Genomic DNA, 19,312 nt, shown 5'->3' with positions numbered 1-19,312 from the left:
TGGCATTTTCGGCTTAGCGGTGGTAAAGCCACCTTCTAATCTGTGGGAACTAACCATGGCTCAACTGCATGAGGCCAAACATGGCGGATCATCCTGTTGTGAAACTGGCCCTGAGAAGACAGCTGAGAGATAAGGAAGGTATGGGAGCACATCCTCTCTTCACATCGATCCTTTCCACCACAAGGGGAGAAGGCATTCACATGCCAAACCACAGATAACAGTATAAGGGGGGGGCAGAGTTTTGCAGCTTCAGCAGCCATCTCTGACTGATAAAGACACATGAAGAGAAGAAAATCCTTCCCAGCTTTCCTTTAGGAGGGGGAGTTAATTGTCATCACTCTTCGTGAAACTTAATTGTAGTTGCCAGTTATCTTTTTCTTCAAGTTGTTAAAAAATACATTAATGGAATTGTTAAAAAAAATACATTTATGAAAAGAAGACATAAGAAAAGCAATTTTCCTTGTTTTGTTTTATTGTTATTTATTTCACTAAATGTATCGCCCTTGTATCTTAAAAGCAGAAAAAACATTGGACATGGGCAAATGTGTTTTAAAAAATAAAAAAGGCACTCAAAGTAATAATCATTTTTGGAATGATTAAGCAGAGCTGCGTGGGTGATTTTTCTTGACTACTCTGCACTGCATGACTTTTTGACATGTGTACAGTTAGTTAAACAACAACCACCGGGAGGGATTTGGATTTGTAGAAAGTTTAACATACAGACTAGAATATTTTCAAAATGATTGCTGTTCACATAGACAGGCAAAAATGGTGGTGAATTGTGAGTAATAATATTGTGTAATAATAATGGGGTATGTTCAGGGAACACCAGCAAATGGAGAAAAAAAAATAATAAATTGAACCCTCCTGCCAGCTTGACGATGTTTTCCTCCAATTTGGATGAAAATTTGTAATTTGAGATTACTGCAATTACAGTGGAATCTTACGTAGTGTCGTTAATCCTTTACTCTAAACAAACGTTATTTGCTTGAAAATCATGTAAATCTGTTCCAGACCTGTTCAAAAAATGCTAACACAAAAAAGTTTTTTATAGTATTAAATTATAATTATACGTGCAGAAAACAGTTAAAAACAAATAAATGATGAATGAAAGGGATAAATGAAACGTCAAGGTTGTTATCTTTTCATAGACAACTATTGCCAGAGTTGACAGAGTTAAAGGCAAAAAATTCCCCATCATCTATTTGAACCACTGACGTACATCTGTAATTTATCATTCCTGACTGGTAAATGAAAACATTTAAAGTAGTTCCAATATTCAAAAACAGAGGCAAACATTGTTTTACAAACAACCAACCAAGTTTCTTTATGACCACAATCGTCCAAAATTATCAAGAGGCTATTCACCAACAGGTTGGACAAATGCATAAAAAAGAATGAATTACTCACCGACAGCCAATATGCATACAGAGCTAACATTTCAACCAGGCACTGATGAAAATTACTGAGAAAATTACCAACACTATAGACCACAGAAAGTGTGCAGTTGCAGTATTTATGGATTTCACAAAATCTTTGATACAATTAATCACAACATCCTTTTTATGAAATTCCAAATTTTTGAATTGGGTGACATGCTACAGCTATCAGGAAGCCATATGTAAACATAGGAGACTACACATAAGCAAGTTTAAATATTACCTGTGGAGTACCCCAGGAGTCAATACTGGGACCAAAGCTGTTTAACTTGTACATTGACATCTGTAACTCACTAATTGTACTGCAAAAACAGCAGCACACATACTATAATGACGCGTACTGTATAGAGAACATACAAATCAATTATTTCTAAAATCACACATATTAAAATGTGTTCTAGTAAAGTTTCAAACAACTAAAATTATGCATAAAGCAACAAATAAGCTGTTACCCAAAAATGTCATACAATGCTTTCCAACAAGAGAGGAGAAACATTGGAAAACCTAGATTTCAAACACTTATATATGTGAGAACAATGCTAAAACCCCACAGAATTTCAATCTGTGGACTGAAATTATGGAACAGATTGAGTCCGGAACAGCAAAATGAATGATTTCAAGAAAAAAATACAAGCAGTTGATGCTTGAAAAGAAGCGTTTTGAACCACTGTGCACATACATAATGCCATGTCTAACCACTTCAACACTCATTACTCTGCATTCTTACATGTTCATTGTCAGTACTCACCCATTATCCCAACTATGTTCTGCCGTGTCTATTTATTTATTATTATACTGTATGTGATTATTATTTATTATGACTATGAAAGAACCATGACAATTATATTACCACATTGTTTGTTGTCTTTGTTTTACAGTTTTAGCACAGAAAAGAGAAATACTTGTGGTCATGTTTCACATAAGGATTGTGGATGGCCTGGAAAAATTCCCCCCAAAAGGTGCAATGTTCCTTTAATATTTAAACATGCCTCATACAGCTACTTACCACATTTAAATTGTAAACGATAAAGGTATTCACCACTAATGAATGATAATGTAGGATGCTCAATGACACATGGAATCGCAGTTACTGGAGACAATTATGGTGCATTCAAGGATCACCAAACAAGCATAAAGACATAAGTATGGAGAAACATTTTATCAGTGGTACATGTATGCTTCACATTTAACCTGTCATCCATTTCCAAATTATTAAAGACTTATGGTGAATGAGATGCATTTTATATTATGAAAAAAACTATTATGCGGACTTATTATGCTTTTTCCAAATTTTCTAAATTTTCTAAATTTTTTAAATGTAGTTAGAATGTTGTATTCTCGTGTAAAACGATGCCAGAGCTTCAGATAATGAGGTTTGCGCATTTGGAAGTGAGCCCTGAAAGAAGTTTGGGATGGCTCAAAATGCTCTGTTTCAAACAGCGTGGTAAAACTGCTCCTTTGTGATGTCACAAATGGGCGGATTTCCTTAAATGGTTCATAGTTAGGAAGCACTTTGGGCTTGTGACCAATCACAGTTGAGTGGGCATTTAAATTAAAGCAGACTGTTTTGGCAGGAAGCACAAATGAAAGGAAATATTATTGTAGGTTATTGTGTGTAGCTGCTCTATAGGAGTCCACAACTCAATACAAAGGGATGAAAAATGAGCATAATATATTTTAAAGAGCCGGGGCATGAGAGAAGCAGCTGGAAGACAGCACTTCCAGTGCATTTTCTTTTTCATATTTGTCGTTTGCTGTCATTTTTACACTACGAGTTTGCTTGTTTGTGTTGCTCCGGGTTTCAGATGATAGCATTCACCAAATTAACTGCAGAAAAATCACACCGGAGTTTGTTTTAACAGACACAAATGTGACAAGTGTGAACACACCCGTAGACTCCAGACTTGTTTGTGCATAAAATCAATACCGAGTTGAGTGAGACACGGACACCAATCTGGATGAGTGCATATCACACGTTTGTACAACCTGGCTCGGTTATGGAGATGCATCATGACCTTTGCTCTCAATCACAGAACTTCTTCAGATTGCTGTTTGCTGAGAGCTCCTCTTTGTGTTGATTCATATTGGGACGGTGCTGTGTTTGGCAGCATTGGGTGGAAAGTTTGCGGTCTTAACCCCGACACAAGAGCCACTCCAGGTAGCATGATTAAACGGCAATGAGATTTCAACAGTTCTGTGTGCACTTGAATGGACAGCAAAATTCACTGTGTCTGTCCCATTGCATCTAATGAAGCATTTGGATGACAGTGTACTGAACAAGTGAAAATAGTACTTGTGTTTTCCTCAAGTATATGAACAGTAGAAAGATGGATGATGGATTTATTTATTTCAACAACCAAATAGTTATAAATAATTGAATAAACATATCTATCCAAGAGACTGACAAAAAGTCCAATTAAAATTTTCTTCTACAAAAAGAAATCTAGATGCAAGCTTTCATTTCCCTCATGGGTGGGGGGGGGGGGGGGGGGGTAGGGGATGATTATTTCAATCATGTCACTGAAGAAGTCAAATTTCAGAAAAGAACAGTGAGGTTTGGGCAGCGGCGTTCCAGCTTCCTCCCCATTATTCCAACACCACGGTTGGTTGCTTGAGATTTCCTTCACTGCTTTGATGAAAATGTGCTTGGGCAGGCCAGTAAAGTAATGACCGTTTCTCAGTGTAGCACTGTGCAAGGTTGCGCTGCACTTCACGCTCATGTTTTGGCATTACATTCAGCACGGACACTTGGGAGCAGAATATACTGTACACTTAAATCTGCCGTGAATCCTTTAAAAAATATATTGATGGGCCTTATGCCAACTTGCAACATATTTATTTTAGTGATGTAGCACCAAACAATATGGAAAAATTTAAATATTAACTCACCACCGCCTCCTCCCAAAAGACTTGAATTTGCTGAAAAGAGAGGAAAAACATGTCAATGTCAATGTTATATGATTGTGCAAATGTTGTTTACTTTTTGCAAGCTATTACTTGACAAAATGATTACTGCTAAGGACAGAGAGAGAGACATAAATAAATGGTACTGGGTCTTAAGTCTGAATCCCAGTGCCAGCTGGCTCCACCCCTTTCAAACCCCCCGGTGGAGCTTAACATGCACCTCCAAATAAATTTGCATCAATAGCGATGTGCATTGGATGTTGCACAAAACTGTGACTGGTCAACTTTTCCTTATACGTGATTGCCTGTGCTTGCCTCTCACAGAAACACCAAAAAGTCCACCACAACAAAAGAAACAAGTTGAACTGCTGCTAAAATTGAACAAATACACAGTGGGACCTCGGCCATTGATTTGTTCCAGGAGGGCCGACTCTAACTGAAAAACTAAATAATGCTCATGATGCTTAGAGTGCACATCCAGGAAGTAGTGAAGTGGATGTGAATATCACATTTTGAAATATGCAGCGTTTGTGATCACTGGTAAATGTTAAGTAAGTTTGATCAAGTGTAAAATTACTACAGCTTCTGTTGAATGAGAAAAAGTGTCTTACATCTCACTCTTTGGCGCTAACAGGTGACGCCGGGATTGCAAGGTTTATAGAGTGTCTTCCTGCGTAAATATTCATCGTTGCAATTTTTTCCCACGTTTTAAATTTGATGGTTGTGGCTCATATTCAGATGTGCTCAATAGTCGAGAATTGAGAGTAAACCCACATTTTTTACGCCAACCGAAAAACACGCTTACTGTGGCGCACACTAACCGAGGGTCCAATGTATAATACTTCCTTGCATTGACCCAAATTAAGTAACCTGAAATTGTATTTAAATCTCTCATTCTTCATTTATATGTATTTAGAATGGTTTCATGCATGTAAAACTACAGCATAATCGTAAAACTTCTGTCATTGTTTGCATGTTTCTGATAAAAAAATACATTAGGCACACAGGTGGGCTCACGCAGTGCATTACTAACATGACATGATATGCACCATATTGCAAGTTAACCAACAAAGGTACACAGACCAAGCCAAAATTTGGTGTACTTTTTTTACGCCAACCAAAAAACACGCTTACTGTGGCGGACACTAACCGAGGGTCCAATGTATAATACTTCCTTGCATTGACCCAAATCTACTATACCATACAACAATTCAATCATTTAGGTTGTGCTCTGTGAGAGAAACCCATTCCACATGACAAAGAGAAAGATTAGATGATTGAAAAAAGAAAAAAAAAATCAGTTAATTTGGGTGGGACAGAAAGTAGGAAGTCTGTGTTTGAAGTGTAGTTCAGATAACGGGTACTGGAACAATCACACTACTAATATTCCTTTGATGATCTTCCATTCAAGCTATATCATTAGCAGTCAAAAGTACTGCATTATAAGCTTATTATTTCTTAAAAAAAAATGCTTCCGTGCACAAGCAACAGATAATGAACATGTGGTGTCAGGGAGAGCAGCACAATCACAGGCAGGCAGCAGGGTACTTGTGGAGCTTCCACAACTTTCTGTGGCACCATCATTGCATTGCATTGTTGTCCCTGAGCAGCACGTAAGCGTGGGCACAGGGACAAAAGAAAGCTCTCCCGCTGCAGAATTTGCTTCATCAAAGGCCTTTTGTTATTTTTGTGTGTGTGCACATACAGTAGGCGCATAACATAACAAACAATCTCCGCCAAAGATATACTGACAGTCCACTGTCATGTTTACAATGGTGCTTCTGTTTTTTTTTTTGTTTTTTTTGTCTCTCTATGAAGAGAGATTACTCAGGACTTGTTGTCGACTATTATAACAAAGTGATCAAATGATGATTGTGTTTATTGCCATTGAAAAGTTTGCCAAAATGTAGAAAAAAGACAACTTTTAAATACCTATAAGCTATAACACGTGCTCATAATAAATGTACTTTGGTTAATTGTATAATTGTTAGGTACACGCCACCCATCTATTATAAACATAAAGCAATAGTTTCAGCGCTCACCTAAAAGTAGGCTGCCATTAAGGTCGTTTTGTGAAAGTCTATCATCATTGTCTAGTCACCTGGGGAGTCTTCTTATTCCTGATCTATTAAAACACTGGGGTTTAATTACTTGACATTATGGAGATGCATACCAGAGGGGGGCTGCTTCATTTACTCCACACCTAATCAGAGAATGAAGATGTGTGTTCTAATCAGTCTGACAAATCTTAAGTGTGTGTGTCTATATGTGTGTTTGAATGAGAATGACAGGTTTTTTGTGATACCATATGAGGATGTTTTCTATCCTCATCTTTGCAGGGTAGAAGAGGTTCAGCGGCTGTTTCCTCTGATATAGGTTGGATAAAGATGAGTACAAGAAAGATATGGCGTGGGTGTGGGAGGTAAAAATGCATTTTATGTATTTTCATTTCATTTTCTCCTCCTAATAGTCAGAATGCTTGAAAAAGATTTGGGCTGTTTATCTTGAAACACACGGTTCTGCGTATGCACTCAGAATATCTACAGCCTGAGACACAAGAAAAAAAAAAAAAAAACAGTACAATTCTAGCAATTCCACAAGATGAGAACAAGAGACAACTGAAAAAGAGGAAGTCTCCACTTTTGGGCACTACAGCCTTGTGCCTTATTCACTGCAACTTGCCAAAGAGGTGCTTCAATTATCCCAAGTGAAAATCAAAACAGAAATCCATATTTGGCCACATTAACCTCTCAATGCATATTTTATAGTGAGTCTATTAATTATAAATAGTTCTCGTTGCTGTTTGCACCTGCCCTGGGCTTCGTCTGGGTATCGTGGAGTGGTTCCAACACATTTCTGCCTTCAGTGAAATGTGAATAAAGTCAACAATTTGTCATATTTAAAAAAAAATAATAATAACATTTTCTTCTACAGTGGTTTACAGCCTACAGTGTAATGTCACTTTGCTGATGATTAAAGTAGAAATAAGGAAGTATTGCTCCAGTGCTCTCCCTATACAGTATGTGTACGATCAGGCATTAGTTACATATTATCTGATACCGGTGGAAAAGTGGTTCTTAAAATTCATTCATTCATTCATTTTCTACTGCTTTTTCCTCACGAGGGTCGCGGGGGTGCTGGAGCCTATCCCAGCTGTCTTCGGGCAAGAGGCGGGGTACACACCCTGGACTGGTCGCCAGCCAATCACAGGGCACATATAGACAAACAACCATTCACACTCACATTCATACCTATGGACAATTTGGAGTCGCCAATTAACCTAGCATGTTTTTGGAATGTGGGAGGAAACCGGAGTACCCGGAGAAAACCGGTTCTTAAAATTGAGACTGTAAAAATGAAAAAGCAATGTTTACATAATTTTGTAACATGCAAGTTTAACGTAATAATCACTTAAATCATTTCAAGAAAATCGTAACTGAGTAATACATTACAACGCACAACAAAACCAAAGAGAATGTACAAGAAATTTGCAAGATTTGACAGCAAGATGTTCCGAACTCTGGTGTCCATGAATGCATCTTGCTCGCTAAAGGTGGATAAGGAGGTCGTGTTATGTTTTTATGTTGTGGATTGGTGTGGAGAGCCATGGAGAAATGTGTACAAGTTTACAGTGTTGAAATTGAGCACTGTCTTGGTGTGTTAAGGTCGACAATAAAGTTTAAAAAAAGCATCAAACTGTGTTCTACTGTAGCGACATTATTTAAAAGATGTTCTTTGCACAGTAACAACTGTGACACAGGTGGCTAAGTCGGCACTGATTTAGCATCAAAAAGAGGCTAGTCCGCCAACATTGAAGTCGGTGGGTAGGCAAGGACAGAGATACTATTCTCTTTATTACAAATCAGTGAATTACAGAAACGTTATTAATAAACCTGCTTAACATTCATTCATTCATTAATTTTCTACCGCTTAGCCTGGAGCCTATCCCAGCTGTCTTCGGGCGAGAGGCGGGGTACACCCTGGACCGGTCGCCAGCCAATCACAGGGCACATATAGACAAACAACCATTCACACTCACATTCATACCTATGGACAATTTGGAGTCGCCAATTAACCTAGCATGTTTTTGGAATGTGGGAGGAAACCGGAGTCCCCGGAGAAAACCCACGCATGCACGGGGGAGAACATGCAAACTCCACACAGAGGGTGGAATTGAACCCTCGTCTCCTAGCTGTGAGGTCTGCGCGCTAACCACTCGACCGCCGTGCCACGCTCCTGCTTAACATATTACATGTTTTATTTTCCCCTTTGAAACAACACTGCCCATAGCCTCATTCTCTATTAGTGTACTTCGATTGCTGCCGCCTCAAAGGATGTTCATGAGTCAATACTTCAAGGACAGACCAGACCACCTATCCACCTCTACAACAACTACAAAGAGCTAATTACAGGCAAAAAGCGGCATTCGATTTTTTTATTTTTGTTATGAAACAAATATATTTGTCAATTAAAGTACACAAGGACAGTTGATATGAACCATTTAATGAGGGCAGAGGCGGGAGGCGTGGCCTATGAGGTGGTGTCTGTCAGGAGGATCGTTGTCCCAATGGTAACCACAACATAGGTCATAAATCGCAAATGGAGTGACTCCCTGGGCTGCCTGGAGATGGCAGGCCATTAGGAACTGCTGGTCCACGACATTAGCCTAATTCATCCAACATGCATGCACTGTCACTGTGGGAACACCCACTTCCTGTCTGCCCTTTGAACTCCGCCGTATCCTCACATGCCAAACAGCCAAAAGGGAACATTGACTGCGAGCGACACTGCTGTGCATTTTAATAGCAAGGAAAATATTGATTACAGAACCACATGGTATCATAGCTGCAGTATATGAATTGTGGCACTGCATCAAGTCCCCAAACCCCCCACCCCCCAAGCCTCAGCCTGTGTGTATTTGCACTGCAGAGTGCACAATTCTTGATAATACAGCTTAATCAGAAGTGGTGGTGCATAACCATAAAAAACTACTGGAAGTAACTATCAGTAGTAAATTGATATATTGCCTGCCTTGTGGTCTTTGCCACCTGAGGTGAACCCTGAAAAATATCATAGCAGACTCTCATGGGTTCGCTCATAAGTTCAGTAAATAATGTTATGCCGCAACCTGAAGATAGAGCAAATTCAGTAAAATAAATACACAAATAAAACACACAAAAAAGCCCATAGGTTTAATTTGCTTGCTCAATATCGAATGGTCTCCAAATGGTATGCCATGATTCTGTCCAATATAAAAGACTATGATAATCAGATATGTGATAGCTGCTGAAGGCTCTACAATGTCATTTTAACTTGACACAGCCTCATTAGAGGTCACGACTGACTGCAGCTGATCGCTTCTCTTGTGTAGGGTTCTGGTTAAAAAAATAATCATCAAAAGTCCCAAGTGAAGATGACATTCATACCCATGATTATATACGATTTGCTTAAAATAAACATCTGACCATAACTGCACGTGGGTTGAGTAACGGGACTTTTCTGAACACAGAAGCAATGCAGTAAATGTATTATTTGCTGGAAAAGGGTTCAAATGCAATGACTGTACAGTTGATAAGGATGTCCACTAATATCAATTGATTATATTGGTCATATTGGTGTCGATTTTTCTACTAATACTGATATCGGCAAGCAAGTGAGACCTTATCAAATTGCACTGTGCTCCACTGAGCAACAAAAAATGCAAGCTCGGTATGCATGTGATCTGGACTTATAAGTTTTACCTTTGGATTGTAAATATGTAATTGAAAATGACTTTAAAGCACTATTTATGGCTTATACTTCTATTTTAATAGCACACGCCAGTGAAAAGCACTCAAAAGTCACATGCAGCAGCAAAATAATAAGCTACAGACAGTTTATAAGACCTCTGCAAAGCGCCATAGTTCCCCCCATATTGTGATTCACACCAAAAAAAAAATAATTTGTTACATCAGTATATGATATTTCATAGAACCTGAAACTAGTCCTGTATTTTTCCAAGTGCTCTGACCATGTTTTTGTGATATTATATACACAAACGCTGAAAATGATCTTGCAATGTTATAGAATTCGTAAAAAAAAAAAAAATCCTAGATCTAGTAATCAGATGACCACCAATATTAAATCACTTCTTCCATATCCCGTTTCTGACAATTCCTGAAAATGTCATCGAAATCCATGCAGAACAAGAACAAAGCGGAAAAAAAGCATAACCTCCATGTTTTGTGAAGGTAATAAGCATATGGTTAGAGTTAGACACAGTATATATGGAGCACATAATTAACACAAAAATTTAGCAGTTTGTAGTGTTTCTGTATTTAGACTGAAATATCATAGTTATTTTAACAAATCTGTTAAAAATATATATAGTATAATATATAATATAATATAAACATTTGCATTTCTATGCTCCAAAATTCCATGGCATGGACACTGCCAGCCAAGACATCACTACTCTGGTTCAAATATTGTCCCTATCACTTATCCACACATTTAGATGAATATTGGAGATTCCCATAATGACCTACCTCAGTGTTTGCAATTTGTTTTCACTTTGTTCACTGAAAAAGGTGATGTCTTTGGTTGCAATTGTTGCCATGAAGACAAAAAAAAACTTACTTTTCCTAATCAGTCGTCAACTAGTCAGACACTTGAAACGGCCATTAGCTCGTCCTCTGATCTGTTCTGACGTCTAACGTGTCAGCCCAAAATGTTCAGAGAGTTAGTCAAGTGAAGAGCTTTTTGCAAACTTTATATTTTGTGTGGAATACACAGACACACACTTTTTTTTTCCACTTCAACAACCTTCCTAACAAGCACTGCTACTGGGCCTGTGCGCACACGCAATCACATGCACGGTACCCGCGTCAATGTGCATGCACGAAAGCACAAAACAACACCACTGGAAACCGTCAAGCTCGGATTTGATATCCAGAGCAACCAATCCACTGTCTGTAGATCTCTCTGTTGACTTGTGGCATCTCAAATCCCCTTCAACATTGGCTTCTTTTCTTCTTTTCAATTTTAACAGCATCCAAAACTCACACAAATAGGAATAAAACTTAACCGACAATCAGTTGTGGGATGAAGGAAAAGAAGCAGCAGTGGTATTTCTTATTTGTGGTGTATTAAAAATGCATGCTACACCACACGTGCTGTCTCGCCTGATGATAGCGGTTGGCGTTTTTTTGTTCTTTATAGCTTCTAGTGGTCCCAGAGGAGCCCGACAGAGCCAGACAAACTTAGAGGTGGCACTATCCCAGCACGTAGGCTCTCTCTCTCTCACACACACACACGCACACACACACGAATGAACGAACAAACAAACGCCAGGCTCATGCTTGAAGTAGGCTCAAATATGCAGCGCAAAAGAAATGATGCAACCATGGCATAAGTAGGCATGGTGTGCAAAACACAACATTGGGACATTATCTCAATATTTTATGCAATACCAACTGCATGTCATGTATAAGTGCAGAAATGTTGTGTGTACAAACGTCAACGGTGGTGCACTTGACAATTTAGAGGAAGAATGAACACATGAATCTTTTATGATAGCAAACTGTGCCTGCACATACTTTTTTGGATTCTGTTGAACAGCAAAATTGTATTTGCAGACTTAAAAAAAAATAAAAAAAAATCTCACATAATAGCAGCATTGCCCCAGAAAGTTTTTACTTTGAAGTCTTTCTCCAGTCATCAAATTCTCAATAATTCACATTTCATATTTTACCGTCACATTTATTGTTTGAAAATTGGATTATTCATACTGAAGTTGATGTGCGGATTCACTTTGCTCACAAATTCAAATTGAATTCTGCTTTAGGTGATATTTTTCATTCAAATCACCATCACTAACATCAAAACAAATAGCACTAATGCTGCAGAGTTGTCACCAGCTGAAATGATGTTGTTTTTGCTGCGACAAGCATACAGCGGGACTGTGATGATGTCTGAATGTATCAAAGTGACAAGAGTCTGGTGTCACAGTGATTAATCCCCTTCCTCCGCAGGCTTGTCACCTTCATAACAAACCAACAATGCCAGATGCCAAAAACCAGCCCACATGTCTATTGTTATAATTACCTGACCTTCAAATCCACATTAATGAGCACGGGATGATCCCATTCTCTTTCATCATTTGGCTTCCAAGCCCTCCTTTTATCTAACAAGGTCACCTTTCACAACACTGTTTCGCCCAGAAATACACATCCTCCTCATAAATATACATATACCTGCAACCGCTCAACCTCCGATTCCTTAGAAGGAGGAAATAAAAAGATGGCAACTTCAACACATGGTATTAAAGCATTGGCGTCCTTTTTCCCCACATACTGAAAATGAACAAATGCAAGGGCCAATTTATAAACAAACAAATTATTTGGCATGTTTTACTTACATTTTCCATCAAAGAAACTACATCAAGAACAGAAAAACTAGCATCCATACTCGGTTACTGCTTATTGCAACCAGGCAGAAAGAGATAAAGCCCTAAATGACTCAGAATGACCTCCTCCACACACAGATGTGTTGCTAGCCTTGTTGACACTTCATCAGCACAACGTGCCATTGCAGTGCAGTTTACACAGAGCAGAGAGAGGCACAACAGCCACATAACATCATTTGCCTGCAGCCTGCCAGAAAAAAAAGGGCTTACTGATAAGCAGGCAAAGTACAGTCAGTAGAGTCCATGCAGTTGGACTCGCAGATCCCAAAAAGAGAACATCTTTCCGAAACTGTATTTTAACTTCCTTAACAAAATGCATTTAAATTTCACTTAAATGATTCCGGTCCCAGTGGTAACAATTGGATCGCAGTAGTGTGAGTGTGAAGGTTATGCGTGAAGTGAGTTCCGGTTCCAGACAGATCCTATTTAAGTCACCGACTCATCTCCCCGGACGGGAACCTGTAATCAGGCTGGAGAAACTACATCTTAAATGCATTACCTTATTTGTGTGTGTGTGTATTGTATGTCTTACTGAGATAAAAGTACCTATTAATGGATGCAATTACTGGAGGTAGGGGGATTGCTCAGCAGAGAAACTGAAATTAAATTATAATGTGTGAATTGAAAGTTTTTGGCTCCAGAACAGAGGTAATGAACATACCTTTGCCAAAATATACAAAGACCAAACTGGCAAGAGACTAACTAAGACAAACTGCGGAAGTACGTGATGATGAGCAGGTCTCTTGGATGAGAGAGGATCTTGAATGGTTCTTCACTAATATGGTTTGGTGTTACCGCCTATTTAAGACATTCATTCATTCATTTTCTACCGCTATTTCCTCATGAGGGTCACGGGGGTGCTGGAGCCTATCCCAGCTGTCTTTGGGCGAGAGGCGGGGTACACCCTGGACTCTTAAATGGCATATTCTTTGTTATTATGTCTACTATATTGGGGTAATAGGAATGTAAAGATGACTATAGGGGTGTTATATTATGTCTATAAGGCTCTAATGTACTATCTATTCATTCATGCATTCATTTTCTACCGCTTTTTCCTCAGGAGGGTGCTGGAGCCTATCCCAGCTGTCTTTGGGTGAGGGGCGGGGTACACCCTGGACTGGTGGCCAGCCAATCACAGGGCACATACTATAGACAAACAACCATTCACACTCACATTCATACCTATGGACAATTTGGAGTGGCCAATTAACCTAGCATGTTTTTGGAATGTGGGAGGAAACCGGAGTACCCGGAGAAAACCCAGAACATGCAAACTCCACACAGAGATGGCCGAAGGTGGAATTGAACCCTGGTCTCCTAGCTGTGAGGTCTGCGCGCTAACCACTCATCCGCTGTGCCGCCCCTATTTAAGACATATTCAAGCTAATTTTGTGTCGTGAATGATGATGCTATCAAAATCAAATGTTATTGAATGTAATCTTTCTAACTGCATGGTTCTTTTTTGTGAGTTGTATCCACCATTTTTCTTGTTGTCATAGTAACATGAGTCTTAAATGGCATATTTTCTGTTATTATGTCTACTATATTGGGGTAATACAAATGTAAAGATGACTATAGGGGTGTTATATTATGTCTATAAGGCTCTAATGTGCTATCTATGTAAATATTATATTTATATATAAGGAAACCTACTTCATAGAAATTCACTTAACACGGTTAACATATACATATTACCCTGGCAAAGAAAATCTCAAGAGGTTTAGAACATGAATTCAAAAAATATTCTTTCATGGTGCTTAGAGAGAGTCAAGCACCATGTTTGCCATTGTTCCTGCTCTATCTCACAGGCTGTCTCGCAAGCCACATTTCCCAGCTGAAAAACTGCAGCAGACAGTTCAGCTCTACAAAACAGGCTTTTAGCTGCCAGTAGGAGTTGTTAGAGCTATCGCTTCTCTACAGTGTAATCATAAAGTTGGCGGGGGTGGGGATTGGGGGGGTGACAACAGCTCATTGATCACATATTGTGCCATTGCTGATGATGACAGCTCACATACAGTATGCAGATAACATTAAAAAAACCTATCAAATTATCTTCAAAATGTGTTTTTCTCCTGAAATGTGTTTCTTGCTTGCAAATTCCAAAATTCCTTCAGTGTATTGTCAAATAAATATTTGTTTTCTTTTACTCTTTGCATTCACACAGAATGGATGATTTCTCTGTGTAGTTACAGAACAACATGGCTGCCATATTTGCAGTGCGTGCAGAATCACTTTTATTTTGCTTTTATTTTTTAAATATATTCTCTAATGGCTATATAATCGACCAATTAACTCAGCCAGGCCCTTTTATTCATTTAAAAAATTCACATTGTGTTTCATTAGTGCAAAATGAGTGTTAACATCGAAGTCAATCTGTCAGCTACTACAGGATATATTAAGTCCCACTTGCCAAGAAAAACACCTAAAAAAATAATCTTTCATTCCATCTGCTATAAACCTTGAAATATAGCATTGTACTTTTGAACATGCAATAGTCATCGGTCTTAATTCTTAGTTTTGATCATGTTTTAATGTAAAATGTGTCCCAATGGCAACGTGTAAATATGTTTGTGAACCAAGTCAAAGAACAATTTATGTCACCACAAAGTAGTCTATTCATCATTCCTGATGGACGATTAAATCAACTGGAAGATTAATCGGTCAGGCACTAACATTGAAATATTAAGGAAAAGATCCATTATACTCATTGGTATCGCAACTTGTACCAAAACTTCTACTATTGACAGGGCGAACAACTAAAAAAACTACAATATAGCAACTTTCTCACTTGCGGTTTTGAAACTAATTTCTATGTTGCTGGTCAGTGTGAAAAGTACAAACTTCTTCAGAGGGAGTGTATTTGGTCTAGTTCGACAATAATGTGCACGGAAATACGGATACGGATGAAGTACTAATGAGTAGTGATTAAAGTTACAGTAGTTACTGAGGAACCAACCTACCTAATTGTGTGTATCTTATTATCAAGTGATACCAGGAATTCCGCCATGTCAGGCCCAGGGTGTGAAGTTTAACACCCAACACTCGCGTATCCACCTTGTTGCATTGAACGCAACATTGTCACACCAAACACTGGCGTAAATTCCGCCTGCTCTACTGCTGCAATGCTTCTGCAGAACGTCAGTGTGAAAGGGGCTTCTGTTACTGAAAAGCCTCCATAAAAATATTTTATTTTAGAAGAAAAGACTTCATAAATACATTCCACCCACATGCAGCCAAGAGAATGAAACAAAATCATGGAGATCAGACTAAATAAATGACAGACGTTGCAGACTGAGGAGGTGAAACAGTCACCTTGGGGGAACTAAACTAGAGAATGGATTCACAATGGCTGTATCGCTCTATGATATTGCCGCCCTCATGCTGAACTTTGCAGCGCTGCTTAATTGCAAACGTTAATTGACTTGCCTCCAAGGCTCTTTATTTCATTGCCGATACCCAAAAACGCAGCTGTTGTAGCCATTTTAACACTGGTGCGTATGCCAAGATGTTAACTGATGAGAAAGATGTGCATGGATTGCGTATTAGCTTGACTGTTGGGTTTACTCATGATTTATAAAAATCCTTTTGAGAGGTGGGGGGGGGGGGGGGGGTGACAAGGGCTTTGCCAGGAAGGCATATTAAGTGACTTCAACGCGTCTTTGTCAAGCAGCACTTACTCTAAAGTTCACATCCGCTATAAGAGGTGAGCAGCAAATGAATGGAGCCAATATCCAGAAGCAGTTCCCGAGGCTTGGTTAGACAAACAGGCTGGTTTTACATGAGACTGTCAGCTTTGGTGTTCCTGTGTCAGCGGGTTGGGCCAGTGAACAACACAGCCTGCTTCACTTTGGCAGCTTCAAAACACCCCTACAAAAACAAATATCACGCTTGCACACTACTTAAACTGTCACTTGCCAATGCATGTCACTTTTACACTTTCCCGAGGAGGCCAGTTCACATGAAAGTTAAAAGTTTCAAGTTTAAAATCAAAGTTTGAAGCACACACATTAAGGCAATGATGTTGACTACACACAAGAGCTGCAAAGAGGAATCACGTATATTTTCCTATACTCCGGTTTCCTCCCACATTCCAAAAACATGCTAGGTTAATTGGTGGCTCCAAATTGTCCATAACTATGAATGTGAGTGTGAATGGTTGTTTGTCTATATGTGCCCTGTGATTGGCTGGCAACCAGTCCAGGGTGTACCCCGCCTCTCGCCCGAAGACAGCTGGGATAGGCTCCAGCACCCCCCATGACCCTTGTGCGGATAAGCGGTAGAAAATGAATGAATGAATGTGTCTTGTTGATTTTGCAGCACTGCTTGATTTCTTTATATTTCTGGGACTGTTCTTTCCTTTGATCCAGCATAATTAACTGCAGGCGTTACATTTTCCCAAGGAGATTTTTTAATATTTTTGTTGTTCACACCTGCATTAAAGCCCGCCGTGGTGTAGTGGTTAGCGTTCTGGACTTTGTAGCGGACACCTCGGGTTTGACTGAGTAAGCATCATCGGTATCTATCAGGAGGGGCATCCAGAATATAAAGGGCTCAAACCAAAAATCAGTATGCGGATGAAAGACGTCTGCTGTGTCGACTCCGTAATCAGGAAAAAGCTGAAATAAACAAACACCTGCATTAAGTGTAATTTTTTGGTTTGTTTCTACGTCTTTTACAAGTACTTCAATCTGGGTGCCGGATAATCACCTCTTCTTCGCCCTCTTTGCCATGATTTCGGAGCGGGATGAAGTTCATTCATGCATTCTTAGGGCCTGAAGCTTAACAGGCACTAAAATATTAATTTAGAACTGGTGAGATTGATCAACCCACATTAATTACTGGTAGTGATGTTACAAGAGGTGCCGGGCTTCAAGTAATCAAGTGGGCACTTCCGCGAAGCGTGTACCGAGGCTTGATTCATTGGGGGGAGAGCACGGAATTGATGACGTCCGAAGCCTTGCTGCCCGGCTGTACCACGTGACGACTTCGGGAAAGTTTGTCAGTTGAGCGTGTGGATAGTGTTTGTCGATGGTTTGGTTACTATACGGTTACGTTAGTTTGGAGTTCAGAGAGAGAAGATATGGAGCCAGCTAGAAAGAGGAAATAGTGTAGAAACATTTTGACTTGATCAGTAAGCCAAATCAACACGATTAAGAGATGGTATGTTTACATTTCAAAACCTGTATTTTAACTGTTTGTCATTGTTATTGAGAGGCGAAGTGCTTATTGTATTTTAAGGAGTTGGGGTACAATAATAACACCTCATCCATGTTCATGAACATAAAGATGAAACTGGACCTTCACCCGTTCATGGTAAGGTTAATAGTACTACATTATAATATTAATATATTACAGTATTACCAACACAACCATGATGAAGCTAGCCATATCACATGATACATGGCATTTATGGACAAGAAAACATTCAGTATTTTATATTTACTGTATATTTTATCTTACACTTTGTAGATTAATCATTTGGTTATACATTTTTTGTAGTACATAATCATTTCCGGGCGGCACGGTGGTCGAGTGGTTAGCGCGCAGACCTCACAGCTCGGAGACCAGGGTTCAATTCCACCCTCTGCCATCTCTGTGTGGAGTTTGCATGTGTGGGTTTTCTCCGGGTACTCCGGTTTCCTCCCACATTCCAAAAACATGCTAGGTTAATTGGCGACTCCAAATTATCCATAGGTATGAATGTGAGTGTGAATGGTTGTTTGTCTATATGTGCCCTGTGATTGGCTGGCCACCAGTCCAGGGTGTACCCCACCTCTCGCCCGAAGATAGCTGGGATAGGCTCCAGCACCCCCGCGACCCTTGTGAGGAAAAAGCGGTAGAAAATGAATGAATGAATGAATAATCATTTCCAAGGGCCAAAACAGATCAGCATTCAATGCATCACACATGAAGATCCAGCCGCCTGTAATTCTATCCAAGGCCAGCAGGTGGTTTTGTGTGCACATGAAGCTTCAAGAAATGAATCAATTCTCGAACCAGTTCACTGAAATGGTTCGAAGCCTCATGGGGCTTCATCTCACCATCACTAATTACTGATGTGCACACGACTGGCGTCTGTAGGTTTGATAAATACGCTAATAAACACATTCTAAATTTGAATTTAGAACCTTTTCTTTGCACAGGTTGATAAATGAGGCCCCGGGTGTCAAAAACAATGCCTATTGACAGTACCACCCCAGGAGAAATCCCTGCAGTTCCAATGATGTACTGTTTACTTCCACATCTTATGTTGTGTACGGTTGCTTTCTCGTAAAACCAAAGGGCAACCTTGACAAATTGCTCAAGAAAAAAGGTCAGTGAATTGAGCATTTGTCAAACCCAATCAAACTCTTACACCAGTTAAAAATATACCAATCATTGTGTATACAGTATGTGAAGAACAGACAGCGCTCTGTCTGTAATAGAGGTCATATGGATATCTATATTCCAAGGCTCCAAAATGAAAGCTTTGCATGGCCACAGATGGCTAAAAGCACAATTCAGTTAGGAAGGTGGGATGGAT

General features: G+C 39.4%; 1 protein-coding gene across 2 annotated transcripts in view; it reads right to left on the bottom strand.

The window, feature by feature from the left end:
• Nucleotides 1-19,312, bottom strand: part of macrod2 (mono-ADP ribosylhydrolase 2) — a 437,400-nt gene that overhangs the window by 331,607 nt on the left and 86,481 nt on the right. For both annotated transcript variants that reach the window (XM_058058340.1, XM_058058339.1), the window contains exon 4: nt 4,329-4,358. In XM_058058340.1, the coding sequence (XP_057914323.1) occupies nt 4,329-4,358 (30 nt within the window). The remainder of the gene's footprint in view (nt 1-4,328; nt 4,359-19,312) is intronic.

Source organism: Doryrhamphus excisus, chromosome 20, assembly GCF_030265055.1.
Source record: "Doryrhamphus excisus isolate RoL2022-K1 chromosome 20, RoL_Dexc_1.0, whole genome shotgun sequence".
In the NCBI taxonomy this organism is placed as follows: domain Eukaryota; kingdom Metazoa; phylum Chordata; class Actinopteri; order Syngnathiformes; family Syngnathidae; genus Doryrhamphus; species Doryrhamphus excisus.
This window is presented reverse-complemented; position numbering and strand designations above follow the sequence as displayed.